Source organism: Pleurodeles waltl, chromosome 11 (assembly GCF_031143425.1).
Source record: "Pleurodeles waltl isolate 20211129_DDA chromosome 11, aPleWal1.hap1.20221129, whole genome shotgun sequence".
In the NCBI taxonomy this organism is placed as follows: Eukaryota; Metazoa; Chordata; class Amphibia; order Caudata; family Salamandridae; genus Pleurodeles; species Pleurodeles waltl.
Window position 1 is genome coordinate 82,280,414 of NC_090450.1, and position 12,981 is coordinate 82,293,394.

A 12,981-nucleotide genomic window follows, 5' to 3' on the forward strand; every position below is an offset into this window, starting at 1 on the left:
GTCTTGGGTTCTGTACCTTGAAACCTTATAAAAGCTGCTGTATGTTGAAGATCTCTCTGAATTTCATTAGAGAGGGCACTATATGTCAGTGTTTTCATTTGCTTTATATTTTGTGCTTGTTTTGGATTTCTTCAAAGACTGACCTTATTTTAATCCTCTTGTAGAATATGACTATTTTGTTTTAGCTCCAAGTTTTACCGTTAAATACAAACACAAAACAGTCTGTTTCCTGTCTGTATTTATGTTTAAAAGCATAAAAAGCTGTCTTTCATGATTACCAGGACAACAGCTGAGCAAAGAGCATGGGAAGTTTAAAAACAGGTTGAGAGTTCCCTAAATATAGGCATCTTAACATATGTTTGTATTATAATGCTGATATTTACCTGTGGATGTAGTGTTTTGCTATATTTGACTGCTTGTTTAGCTAAAATGCAACATGCAGCAAGGTAGGAGTGCATGTTTATCAGTTAAATAAATGTGGAATTATACCATTTTTTGACTCAATCTTCTCTCAAAACACAAAATAAATATGGATAAATACCAATATGATGGCCAAAAATAAATATGTATAAATACAGATGGAAATGATTAAAAAAATACCATAAAACCAGGTGCCTTTTGCTTTCTGTAATGACTATGGCCCTTTTTCTGACCCTGGCGGTCTACTGACCAACTGGCCGCCGGTGAAGACTGCCACAGGCCAACCCGCCACATCCCTACTCATACCGTCAGTGCGGTTGGACCCACCGGACCGGAGATGAGCAACTCCAATCCGGCGGTCCACAGAAGACCGCAGGCGGTATTTTGAGCCAGTTTTCCACCAGGGTTTCCGCGGAGGTAGCACCGACACAAAAACCCTGGTGGAAAGGCTACTGGTGACAGGGAATTTCTTCCCTGTCACCGGCAGACGACTCCCCTCCTCCCCCCAGCAAGCACAATACCCCCTTGCCCCCTCCAGGTGCTAACCCCCCACACCCGCTCCCTGCATACATGCACACCCACACAGACACCCACACGCACCCCACATACACTCATTCACCAACACTGACATACACGCATTCATACACATGCATCCAGACACACATTCACTTCAGCAGGGAACAGGCGCTTCCACCACTGGCAGCGCCCTGCCATCAGGACACCACCAGGCCCTATTACAGCTCGTAATACGGCTGGTTGAGTTCTTCTGGCAGGGTGGGCCGGTTGTGGACCCACCCATACACCTCTGCACACCAACTCGACTTCAGCTGGATTTCCACCCAAAATGTGGCAGAAATCCAGCAATACTCGTAATACGATCGGCGGAAGACCGCCAGCACTGGTCAAAATGAGGGCTTATATTTTTTAGTAAAACCATTAAGTTTTAACAGGAAATTCTGTTTTGCACAGGTTTATGTTCCTAAGCCTTTGGATAAGTGTTATGTTTGCTCACAAGTTCTTTCCAAGAATCAGACAGTCCCTATCTTGTGCATCGCCCCTTCTAATTAGCTAATTAGAGCACCTACACATTTTTTGCAGACTTCACTTGTGTTAATTTTACCCTTAAAAATAGATATTGTGGTCCTTTTTAAATAGTATGTTATCTGGGTTGTCTGCAGATGACATGTTCAAATCCCAGAATAACCAACTCTGCCATTTGCCCTTCTGAAATTTATAAAGTGAAAACCTTGGACTTTGGTGAGCGTGTCTGTCTTTGTGCACCAAAAAAAGTTCCTTTTGCGCATTACATCAGTGTCAATTTTAATAATGTTAATGGCTGAATCACAATCACAGCATTTCTGCTCTGCATCACATATACATATCAGACAGAGGTGCAAGCACAGCTGAAAGGGTAAGACAGAGGAATATAATCAGAACAAAAAATGAAACCAATGAAAGGTGATTTTTCATTTTTGCTTTTGACCATCCAGTACTGATAAAAATAGCAAGGTGCTGTGATCAAATTATGCTAATGAGAAAGAGTTTTCATTAACAGGGAATAAACATTAACTTAATTGCATTTATTACATCATTCTTCATTCAAGGTTTCGGGAATAAGGATGAAAGGTAGTGCCAAGTGTGGTCGGGATCTGAGGGGCACCCTGCTGAATCTGAAGGGTGAAGGGGAAATGGCTGTGGTTCTGGATCTTTAAATGGACTAATAAAACCTGGTACAACAGGTTGTTCTGGCTTAACAGGACTTTGAACTGGAGGAGATCCAGGGAAAACTATGGGGTGTGAGGGGCCAGGATTGCTTGGGGAAGGAAAAACATCAGTGTCATTCTTTATGTGGTAGTACTCCACTGACCCAACAGGTCCCCTGGGAGGTGGAGCAATCAGCTTTTGTCCTGTCTGTTCTGCCGATGAGCCTTCATCAGGTGTTTTGGCAGGGTGACTCTGAGGTTCACCAGCGGGAGATTTGTGTTCATGGTTTTCCTCATGCTTTTCCTTAGGGTAGTCTTTGCTGCCTTCTGGAAGATTGACAATTTTTCCACTAGAATCATATCGGTGTTTATGAAATATGTGAACATTCCCATGATCTTTACCGTGATGCTCATGTTGTCTAAAACGTGGAAGACCAAGTTTCTGTAACGGTAAGAAACACAACAAATGGAAAAATTAGAGATTTTTTTAATATACTAATGAAATTCTTGCCAATTTTAACATAATTATACCCAAATGATTGTCAGCATTACTTTTCACTTTGTTACACTCTTCTATAAAATCTAAGCTCCAGGCTTATGGACAGACGCGGAGAGTTGTTGCGTTACACCACCCCATCTAAATGTATTTTCTGTCAAATAGTTGAGGGAAGGGTCTTTCAATCGGGAATGGTGAGTTGTCTGTTGGATTTCACCAGCAATTTTTACATACGCAGAGACAAAACGACACATATCTTCTCTCGCTTTCTGTTTTGAAAGTCCTATAGAATTGTGTTTATTTTACACACTATTTTGTTTTCTCTCATTTAGAACCCCTATCAATTCCTCACCCTTTCCACTGCCTCTCACGCCCCAATCATGCACCCTGCTTGTACTGTAATGTATTAAACATTATGGTGGTCAATTTAACCCTGGCGGTACTAGACCGCCAGGGCGAAAATGACGGAAGTACCACCAACAGGCTGGCGGTGCTTCCTGGCCTATTTCGACCGCGGCGGAAGAGCCGTGGTCGCACCGTAGGGGCAAATCTGGCGGTATACAGCAGCGCTGCCCAGGGGATTACGAGTCCCCAACCGCCAGCATTTTTCTGGCGGTCTGAACCACCAGGAAAAGGCTGGCGGTACGAGGAGTCGTGGGGCCCATGGGGGCCCCTGCACTGCCCATGCCACTGTCTGCTATGCAGACAGTGAAAAGCGCGACGGGTGCAACTGCACCCGTCGCACGGCCGCAACACCGCCGGCTCCATTTGGAGCCGGCTCCCATGTTGCGGCCCACATCCCCGCTCGGTTTCTTGGTTTCTGCCCGCCGGCCCAGCGGGGATGTGCAAATGGGCACCGCGGGAGTGCGGGCGCATCGGCGGCCGCCTGGCGGTTACAGCTTGGCGGGCGGTAAAGTTGTAATGACCCACTATATGTCGGTATGATTGTTGAAAACGTGAAGCTCACACTCACCTCCCAGGCTCACTGACCAAGCTATACCCCTACGTATGGACACTGCACAAACTGAATGAAAAATGCAAGCACTTTACCCAAATGACAAGTATGCCTGTTTTTCATTTTAAAAGGTCAAGCCTTTTTTTTCAATTTAAATGTTGGTTTTATGGTATAGATACCATTCTGTGTGTGAGATGAAAACTTTTCAATTAGTTTTTCCTGCTTTTTGGTAGAAATGAATTCTATGAATATTATTTGGTTTCAAACTGAAATGCCACAACACTTGTTCTAACATGTTGCTTGGTCAAAAAGGTAATCAAAAAAATAATTAAAGCCCATCAAACAATTGAATGGACTATAGCAAAAGAAGGAAGTGGTGACCTGCCCACCCTTTACTATTTCATAGAGACAAGCCTTCGTTCCTCGCCTAAAATATTTTTTAAGTAGTGCATTAACTACCAAATTGTTTAATAGATTTCCATGTGAATTCTGTTTTCAAAAACATTAGGTCAAACTGCTCTACATTTTATTTATTTTCTGTGTGTCTTGCCTGTGGTTTAGACGTGTCACTAGTTTTTCTTTCATGCTGAAATTCATATTTTAAGAGCCTTTATTAAGTAACCCAAATTTAAAACAGATACATTTAGAACAGATGATTTTTGACCTTTTGAAGAAATACTTATCCTATGTCTGGAATAGTCAATGGGTAAGGGAGTAAGGTAGCATACAGAACATGGTCTTTGAAATCTGCGTCTTTATTTGGTTAACCATATGTCTTTTTTCGCTGTCCATTTACACTCCATGAACTCAGTATCCAACACCCATCTAGAAGTTACAAAGATTACATTTGCTGCAATAAGGATTAGAATCAGACTTATTGACCCACTCATGTAAAGTTCTGTATGCATGTAGTGCCCAGACTGTGCATTGACATCCCCATCTATTTGTCTGCCTTACACAAAGAATTGTTTGCCCTGTAGAAGTTAGAAAAAAGGGACCATCCCTAGCCAGTTCATGACAATAGACAGTGGACCCAAATCCCCTGTCTGAAAAGTATGTATAAAAGTGGGGGAACCAAATATTCTTACTTGGCTCCAGTTCCAGGATACTTTACTAACCAAGGACAGAGGTACTCCAGAGAGTTCTCAAAGAGCTGCTGTGATCCAGGGTTGGTATTATTGAAAGGCAGTCTACCAGAGGAGAGAGGTTATCACCTGAAATATGTACCTTTTGATGGAGAAACTCTGGGTCTGCCTGAGACCTGAGTGCCTTCCTGCCTACTGAGACTGGAGCAGGAAGTGCATTGTCGAGCATGAGCTGTCTGCCCAATAAGGAGAAGCCTAGCCACTGAGTCTGGGGAGAAAAGCAGACTAAGAGAAGAAGAATGCTAAAGGGATGTGTCAGGAGTTGACCAATGTGACATGAGAGTTTCATGGCCTTTCTGCCTGACCAAAACCCGACCAAGACCAACTTCATAAATAACGATCAATCAAAGAGCCTGCTCCAGTTACTGCCATGGAGGAACACAGAGTGCTGACTCTGCCTTCGCTGTACTCAAAGAGCTCACTCCAGTGCCACTGACAAGAGTGATGAATCCGTTTGTTCAGAACTACTGCGGTCTTCCCAGTCCCAAAAGGGCAAGAAGCAGGTAGGTCAGCTGAAACAAACTTCAGTGGCCAGGGGATGACTGCTCATCCTCTGACTATAACAGCTACACACTTGTAGTTGAACGTTCTGAGTGAGACACACATCAATGAATGAGAAACAATGACTCTTTATGGTATAAACTGATTTTGATGGGTGTAAGAAAATAACTGCAGCCCAAACTCAAGAAATGTCTAGTCAAACATTACAGGCTGAGTTATGGGTCAGTCAACACAGGAAAGCTACTCGACTTCTCAATAGTGAGCCTGCACCTGTGGATTAATATTAGGCTTTCTGTTGCTCTGTTAAATGAACCCAGTAACCACTAAAGCTTCTATTGTGCATCCAAATTGTACCGTTTCTTCTCTGTGTATTCTATTAAATTTTGGTGTACTAAAGTACTTCTTTTTTCTTAAATGAATGGCACTGACTTGACATTCACTTATTGTGCCTTTTGTTTAATTGCTGGTGTTCTGAGTCTCTAACCCATAATGCTACAGTCCTGAGACACCTTGCTCTCTCTACCCTGAGAGTCAAATGTTGTAGGGGTGTACCTGGTGCTGTTATAAAACAAACATATGTGGCAAAATGCCCAATTCTGGACATTTGAGACCCAGTAATCACCTCTTGCCCTGTTGTACCACCCCAATTTGGTTCTGACAATGGTTCACAGACAGACTCTATTCTAGCTAATAACATCTTCTTCTTCACTCTACACTGGGATATGACAGCTCATTTATGGATGAGATGCTTATTCTTGCACACCATCTGTACGGCATCCCACAAAAATAACTATTATTATATTTTAACATATTAATGGACACACCAATAGATTGCATTCCAGTTCTTTGTAGAATGCTCTGCTTGGAAGTAAAGCTACATATTAGAGTTAAAAATTTGATAATTGTTCATAAAGCAATGTTAGGACCAGACTATAATTACTTGAAAAATAGGTTGAACATCTACAGTTCTATTTGCTGTGGTGTACAAAAAGGACCCTGCAGCCCCTGTGGTGCAGGGGGTGGGGGGGCCTGAGCTCCAGGGGACGCCCTCAACACAATACACTGTGCAAAGAGGCAGGCCCCTGACCAGGTCCAGAAGGAAGGGGGCCACCTCCAGGTACGTTGCAGGGGGTCCCCTCAAGTTTCTTTACGCCACTGCCTATTTGGAATACACAATCTTTTGGTATATGTTGTGCAAATTTTCCTTAAGTGCAATACAGCATGTATTGGTAAGAAATCTTTTTTTGTCATGATAGTAAATTGTGCAGTCCACTCAAAACATACTGCCAGACTTTTGACATATAGAAGGATTAATAGAAACTTTCCTGTTTGGATCTATCATTGGCTGTGAAGTCATGTGCTGAGCACTTAAATACCCTTTTGGACTGTTTTTAGCACTTTAGTCAAAGTTGATAATGATGCTAAAGATGCCATCTGGCGACACATTTTCCTGATACTTCTTAGAGAATTTGGGAATGAGTTTCAACCAATTGGTGAACTGTCCTGCGCCCTAGGCAGATCACATTATACCTATTCGCTACAGTTAATTTTAAAGTCAAGGTAGCCACTCTTGAAAGAGAACTTCAGACATAGGTTGACTATTTAATAAATCTTAGTCTCAACCATCTATCTTCTATGGTTTCTTAACCATCTGAAGGTTTACTCTTTTTTGGGCAGACAACAAAATAAACATGAATGACTCACAGATTACCTATAACTCTTCACACTTGAACTTGAAGCCCACAAATAGTACTGGGTACAGGCTGAAGGACCTTTATCCCATTATAATTATGAGACCTGATGAGAATTCAGAACTGAACATAAAATTAAAACATTTAACAGCCTGTCCAGCAGAGAACTATCCATCACTAAATAAGGTAAGAAAAAACATTGGCATATGGCATTTATCTAGCAATTATACTGATGGAAAACAATGTAAAATATACATGTAAGGATACTCAAGCAGTGCAAAGGGTCATAATATTCCTTTGGGTAAAGATACCACTGATGCAGATAGATAATTTGCCCAACAACAAGGCTTAGGAGTGTCTTATGGTCCTAAAAGTTCTTGACCTGGTACAAAGATAAGGTAAACCCCCACTTGAAGGGACATTCTTTGGGATCGATTCTGGCTAGAGCCATGCAAAGTGTTTTTATCACTGATGTAATTTCAGATGTTGCAGATGTTATCAATGAACCTGTCATGTGGGATATATTATGTGAGATATTGAGAAATGTGTGGCAAGGGCATGAGTTATATTTACTTTAGGGCACCAGGTATAGTTATTTGAGATATTTATAATTGGTGAATTTCATTGCTGTTTAGTTCAAAATGGTAGTTTGTAACTGACATTCTCACCTAACTTTGATGTCACTTTAACCTTTGTTTTTCAGTAAATTTCTAGGTTTAAAAAAAAAAAAGTGCCACTTTAATCTTTGTTTTTTTCAGTGAATTTATAGAGTCTTATTTAATCTAAATTACTTTCATTATAAAAAAGGCAAGCATTTGAGTTTTGTCAAGAAGCATTTCAATAATGTATTTAAATAAATAGAATATATCAGTCACTTTTCAAAACTCCTCAGACCTCATAGTACAGCCATAAAGCCAACCAGAATGGGTCCCTGCATTCACAAGTAGAATAGAAAAAGCTCCAGCTCTGGGAATTACATTTCCAGGGGTCATATTCAATAGACCCCAGGAATCTTAGGGTTAATTTTTTAAGAAGTTGTGGGAAGTTGCAGAACTCCCAGCAGCCCACCCCACAACAGTTAAAGACATGCTGGTGGTGCCTCTGCCCATATTAGGGACATATGTAAATTAGCCCACGAAGGGCATTATAGGATGCTCTTGTTCAAAGCAGAGGATAACAAATGAGTGTCTCTGGCCACTCATTTATTGTTCTCCCCTTTTTTTAACATGTTTTTATTTTTTTGTTAGTGTTCTGCTTCCACCTGGGACACCTACAGCTTTATTCTTTTTTTTGCAGGCTGGGAGGAAGAGCCCCAGGGCCCTGCACCCTGCCCACTCCCTGCTAGCGGCCCCACTCCATGGGCTTCTGCAGGAGATGGCAACACTACATTTATTAAGTTCACCAAGGCACTCAGGTACTCACCAGGGGCACCCCACAACATTTTTTAAGTTAGGGGCCCCAGCGGGAGCCCCAGTGCCCCCACAGCCCCACCAGCTTCCTGCAAGAAGCCCCATACTACGGGGCTGCACAAAAGGCAAACATTATTTTTTACAGTGGCATTCCCCGGTGCCCACCCACGGCACCCCACAACATTTCCAATTTTGGAGGCTGTGGGGGAAGCTCATGGGCCCCACAGCCCCACCTGCTCCCCTGATAGCACTCATCCCTAGTGAAGGTGGAGCCAGCAATGCTCCCAACCGACTGGGCAACTTTTCTTTCTACTTCCACAGGTGGGAGCAATTTCCTCTGCCCGTGAGGGTTCAGGTAAGGAAAAACATTTGTGCTCCCACCCGGCGAGTGTCTCAGGGGATTGGGTCCCTGTAACAGCATCAATGAGCCGGCCCCAGGGGATGATGTTTCCAAGGCCATTCTATGGCTTGAGGAAGGGGGCCAGATGCTCCCATCCTAAATTTTATATATATCTCATGGGAATGGGGTCCTCAGGGCTTTAATGAGGCATGGGGAAGTGGCTGTATGCCCCATCTGCTAAAATGTTTACACGTCCCCAGGATTTGGGTGCATGGGGCCTCAATGAGACATGGGAGGGGGGCTGCACACCACCCTTCACTTAACTTAATTCTGGGCAGGGGGGTGTAGGCTTTGTTCTCTTTATAAATTAATTAACCCCGGAGAATGTGGTCCCCAGGGCCTAGAAAAGGTTTGAGAAGAGGAGCCACATCCATCCCAATTCAAAATATGTAGCACCCTCCCACCCCCCAGACTCTGGTCAAATAGTAAACATTTTTTCCTCAAAATACACCCACCTCTTTTGAAAAATGTTTTTCCTGTAGATTCACAGATCCTCCGTGAATTTGTGGTACTTGTTTTTAAAACATTATGGGCCTGATTTATTAAAAGTTAGTGCCGCCATTACTTCATTTTTTTAACCAAAAACGGTGCAAACTTACAAATTATTATATTTTGTGAGTTTGCACCATTTTTGCATCAACAAATGAATATTATACTTCTTAAGTTTGCACCGTAGCACACATCTACCCCTAGGGTATGTGTGTGCTTTACATGTGCACAATTGTTTTGGGGGGTGCATCAAAGGGGGCCTTAGGCGCTCAGCACCCTTAGTTTTGTAGGAAATCGTAAATTAGGAAATGTAAAACCATTCGCACCTATAGGCCTTCCCATAGGAACAAATGAAGTCGCAATCCCTAATAGTGATTGCGATTCTGTAGGAATCGCTATTAGGGAATCGCTATTTTGTTCCATAACATTTTGCATTCCCTAAATAGCAATTTCTTTAAATTCGCTATTTATGGAATGCAAAATGTGATTTTGATACATCTGGCCCAAACTTCCTTTACCCAGCATTCCCCAAGTCTCCCGATAAAACTGCTACCTCTGTTGTTTGGGTAGGCATAGTGCCTCAAATCAACATTGATAGATCACATTTTTCCTCTCAAAGTTGACCCTTTCTGCAAAGTGGGTAGGGGTGGATTTTGGGCCCTAGCTCAGCCGATACCCAGAGAAACCTAGCAAACCTGTACATTCTCAAACACCTGGGGGAATCTAGGCTGAGTGATCACCAGTTTTTAACCCAAGAATTCATTGCAAACCTCAAATGTTTACAAACAAAACACATGTTCTTCACATTTCTGTGATGGAAAGTTCTGGGATCTGTGGGGAGCCACAAATGTCCTTCCACCCAGCATTCCCCCAAGTTTCCTGATACAAATGGTACCTCACTTGTGTGGGTAGGCCTAGTGCCCGTGACAGGAAACGGCCCAAAACACAACATGGGAACATCACATTTTTCCCACTCAAAAGTGAACGCTTTTTTTTTGCAAAGTGGGTAGCTGTGGATTTGGGGCCCCAGCTCAGCTGGCACCTGTGGCAACTTGGCAAACCTGTACTTTTTTGTAAAGTAGACACCATGTTTTCTTGTTACCCCAGAATCCATTGCAAACCTCAAACTTTGACTCACAAAAACATTTTCCTCACATTAGCACAAGTGGGGTAATGCTGGGTGGAAGGATTCTTGTGGAATCCTGCAGTGTCCAGAACTTTCCATCACTGAAATGTAGAGACACTGCATGATTTCAGGCAAAGTTTCAGGTTTGCAGGGTATTGTGGGTAAGAAAACTTCAGGGGATTCACACAATGCACCCACTCTGGAATCCCCTGGTGGTCTACTTTTCAAAAATGTCTGTGGTTGGTAGGTTTCCATGGGTGGGGGCCGAGCATAGCTGAAAATCCCATAGCTACCCCTATTGCAAAATCTCCTCACATAGCATTTTAGGGCCTTTTGTGTCAAGGTCTCTTGGCCCACCCACACAAGTGAGGTACCATTTGTATTGGGAGACTTGAGGGAATGCTGTGTAGTAAGACATTTGTAGCTCCCCACAGATTTCAGACGTTTTCCTCACAGAAAATATGTTTTTAGTCAACGTTTGAGGTTTGCAGGGCATTGTGGGTAAGAAAATGGAGTGGAACGCATGCAAAACACAGCACCCTGGACTCCTGTGGATGTCTAGTTTTCAGAAGTGTCTGGGTATGGTAGGTTGAATACCCTATCCACCTGCCAGGAGTGATAGCAGATTTATTTGGCCCATGGTAGGGTGAAGCATGGGCCCATGCTAAGGGAGAGTCTCTCTTCCAAAAAATATTAGGAGAATCTAGTCCCTAGTGTCTAGTGGGCTTTATGCCCTCCAGGGTCAGATTGGGGTAATTGCCCCTATCCACCCCCAGTGCGCAGAAAGGCTGCCTGTATTGTTTTTGGGTTGGGGCATAGCCATACCCATTGTGGACAGCCTCACCCCTATACATCTTTTAAAATGAAATCCCTGGTATTTAGTGGGTTTTCTGCTCCCCCCACCCCCAGTGGGGCAGATCAGGGGTAATTTCCCCACTGGACCTGCCACAGGGAAGAAAGACTGAGGCCCCATTTAGTGGGAGTGGGGGCATGGCCATGCTTATGTTGAACAGCCTCCACTTCTATTTTGAATAACAACACTTTTCCTGTGTCTAGTGAGCTTTCTGCCCCTCTGGGGCAAATTAGGGGCCTTGGGTGGTGATAACACAGTCCTATGCCCAAGGGGACCCCTGCACCCTGAAAGCAATATTGCAGTACCTCGTGTCTAGTTTGATTTCCTGCCCCCCAGGGGAAGAAAATTAGGGGTAATTGCCCACATCCACCTCCCAGGGGTCAGAAAGACTGTTGAGCCTTTTATGGGGTGCCAGGCATTGCCATGCTTATGGTGGGTAGCCCCCACTTCTGTGTCTTTTTCCCTTGGTGTGTGGTGGACTTTCTGTAGCCCAAGGGGGACAGATTGGGGGGTAATAGTTCCCATCTGCCACCCAGCAATGCAGAAAGACTGTGTGTGCCATTTCTGGGGTGGGGTATGGCCATGCCCATGGTGGGCAGCCTCCACCCCTATGTTTATTTTTATTTTTTAAAACTATACCCCTGTGTAGGACCTGGAACAGGCTTCCATCGCCCTCAAGCTGCTCCTACCCTAGGAGAGGGCCAGCAGCCAGAAGACTGACAACCAGCAGATCCTAGTAGCTAGCCTCTGCGCCTGCCACCAACAGACCTTCCCCAGGCTTCCTGCCACTCGCTGTTCTCTGAGCGCCCTCCTTTTCCCACCTCCCACTCTTCCCTTTTTCCAGCCCTGCTCTTTTCCCTCAATGCCCAGCTCCCACCTCCTTGGGTCCCCCTCCCCCATCCCTGAGGACTATTAAATGAAGGCCGCAGCACTGTTAAACCACTGGTGCACCGAAGGCAAGCCCGTCTGCTCCCGTCTGAGCCTGGACCGTGGCCAGCGCCAGGACCCCTGGTCCTCTCACCATCCACTGCTACTCTGCTGACGTGCTCCTGGTCCTCAACACCGGATGTCAAGACTCCTGCTGCTGCACTTACTCCCCGCATACTGCTGAAGGACTATTCCCTGCCACCACTGCTGCTTCTCCTGCCTCCCAGGACCACCTACCCACAAAGGACCCAACACCACTGCTTCCTAGAACACCAGCATCAACCCAGAACTGCTAAACTGCATTCTGCTCAATGCCCGCTCCCTCAGCAAACTCGCCACGGATATCTGGGGCACCATCCTCACCCCAGACGTCGCCTTCAACACCAAAACATGGTTCAACCCTGCCTCCAATGCAGACATCACCACCACCACCCCTGATGGATACAAGATGCTACACTGGGACGGCCCCAACAAGCTTTACAGAGGAATCACCATAATATTCGAGGATACTATCCAATGCTCTGCCACGAATGACGACCCAGCACCAGTCATGGAGCATTTTAGCTTCCTACTACACATCAATGCCAAGACAACCATTAGAGGTACCCTCGCATATAGACCAACATGACCCCGGCCAGCATTCTCTGACATCATCAACAACATCATTGCCCCCCTCGCCATCGACTCCCTCGACTACATGCTGCTCTGCAACCTCAACTTCCACATCAAGGACCCCAATGACGCCAACTCTACATCCCTACTGGAGAACCGCAACAACATCAGACCCAACTAGTCTCCAAACCCAGCCACAGAGAGACGGACACACCCTCAACAAGATCTTCTCATCGAGCAACAGAATCAAATTC

General features: G+C 44.5%; 1 protein-coding gene across 1 annotated transcript in view; it reads right to left on the reverse strand.

Moving 5' to 3' along the window:
• Positions 1-1,725: 1,725 nt before the first annotated feature.
• The window catches only part of LOC138266562 (fetuin-B-like), a 77,995-nt gene continuing 66,739 nt past the window's right edge, over positions 1,726-12,981 (reverse strand). The window contains exon 7 of the mRNA XM_069215408.1: positions 1,726-2,565. Within this exon, the coding sequence (XP_069071509.1) occupies positions 2,020-2,565 (546 nt within the window). The 3' untranslated portion in view covers positions 1,726-2,019. The remainder of the gene's footprint in view (positions 2,566-12,981) is intronic.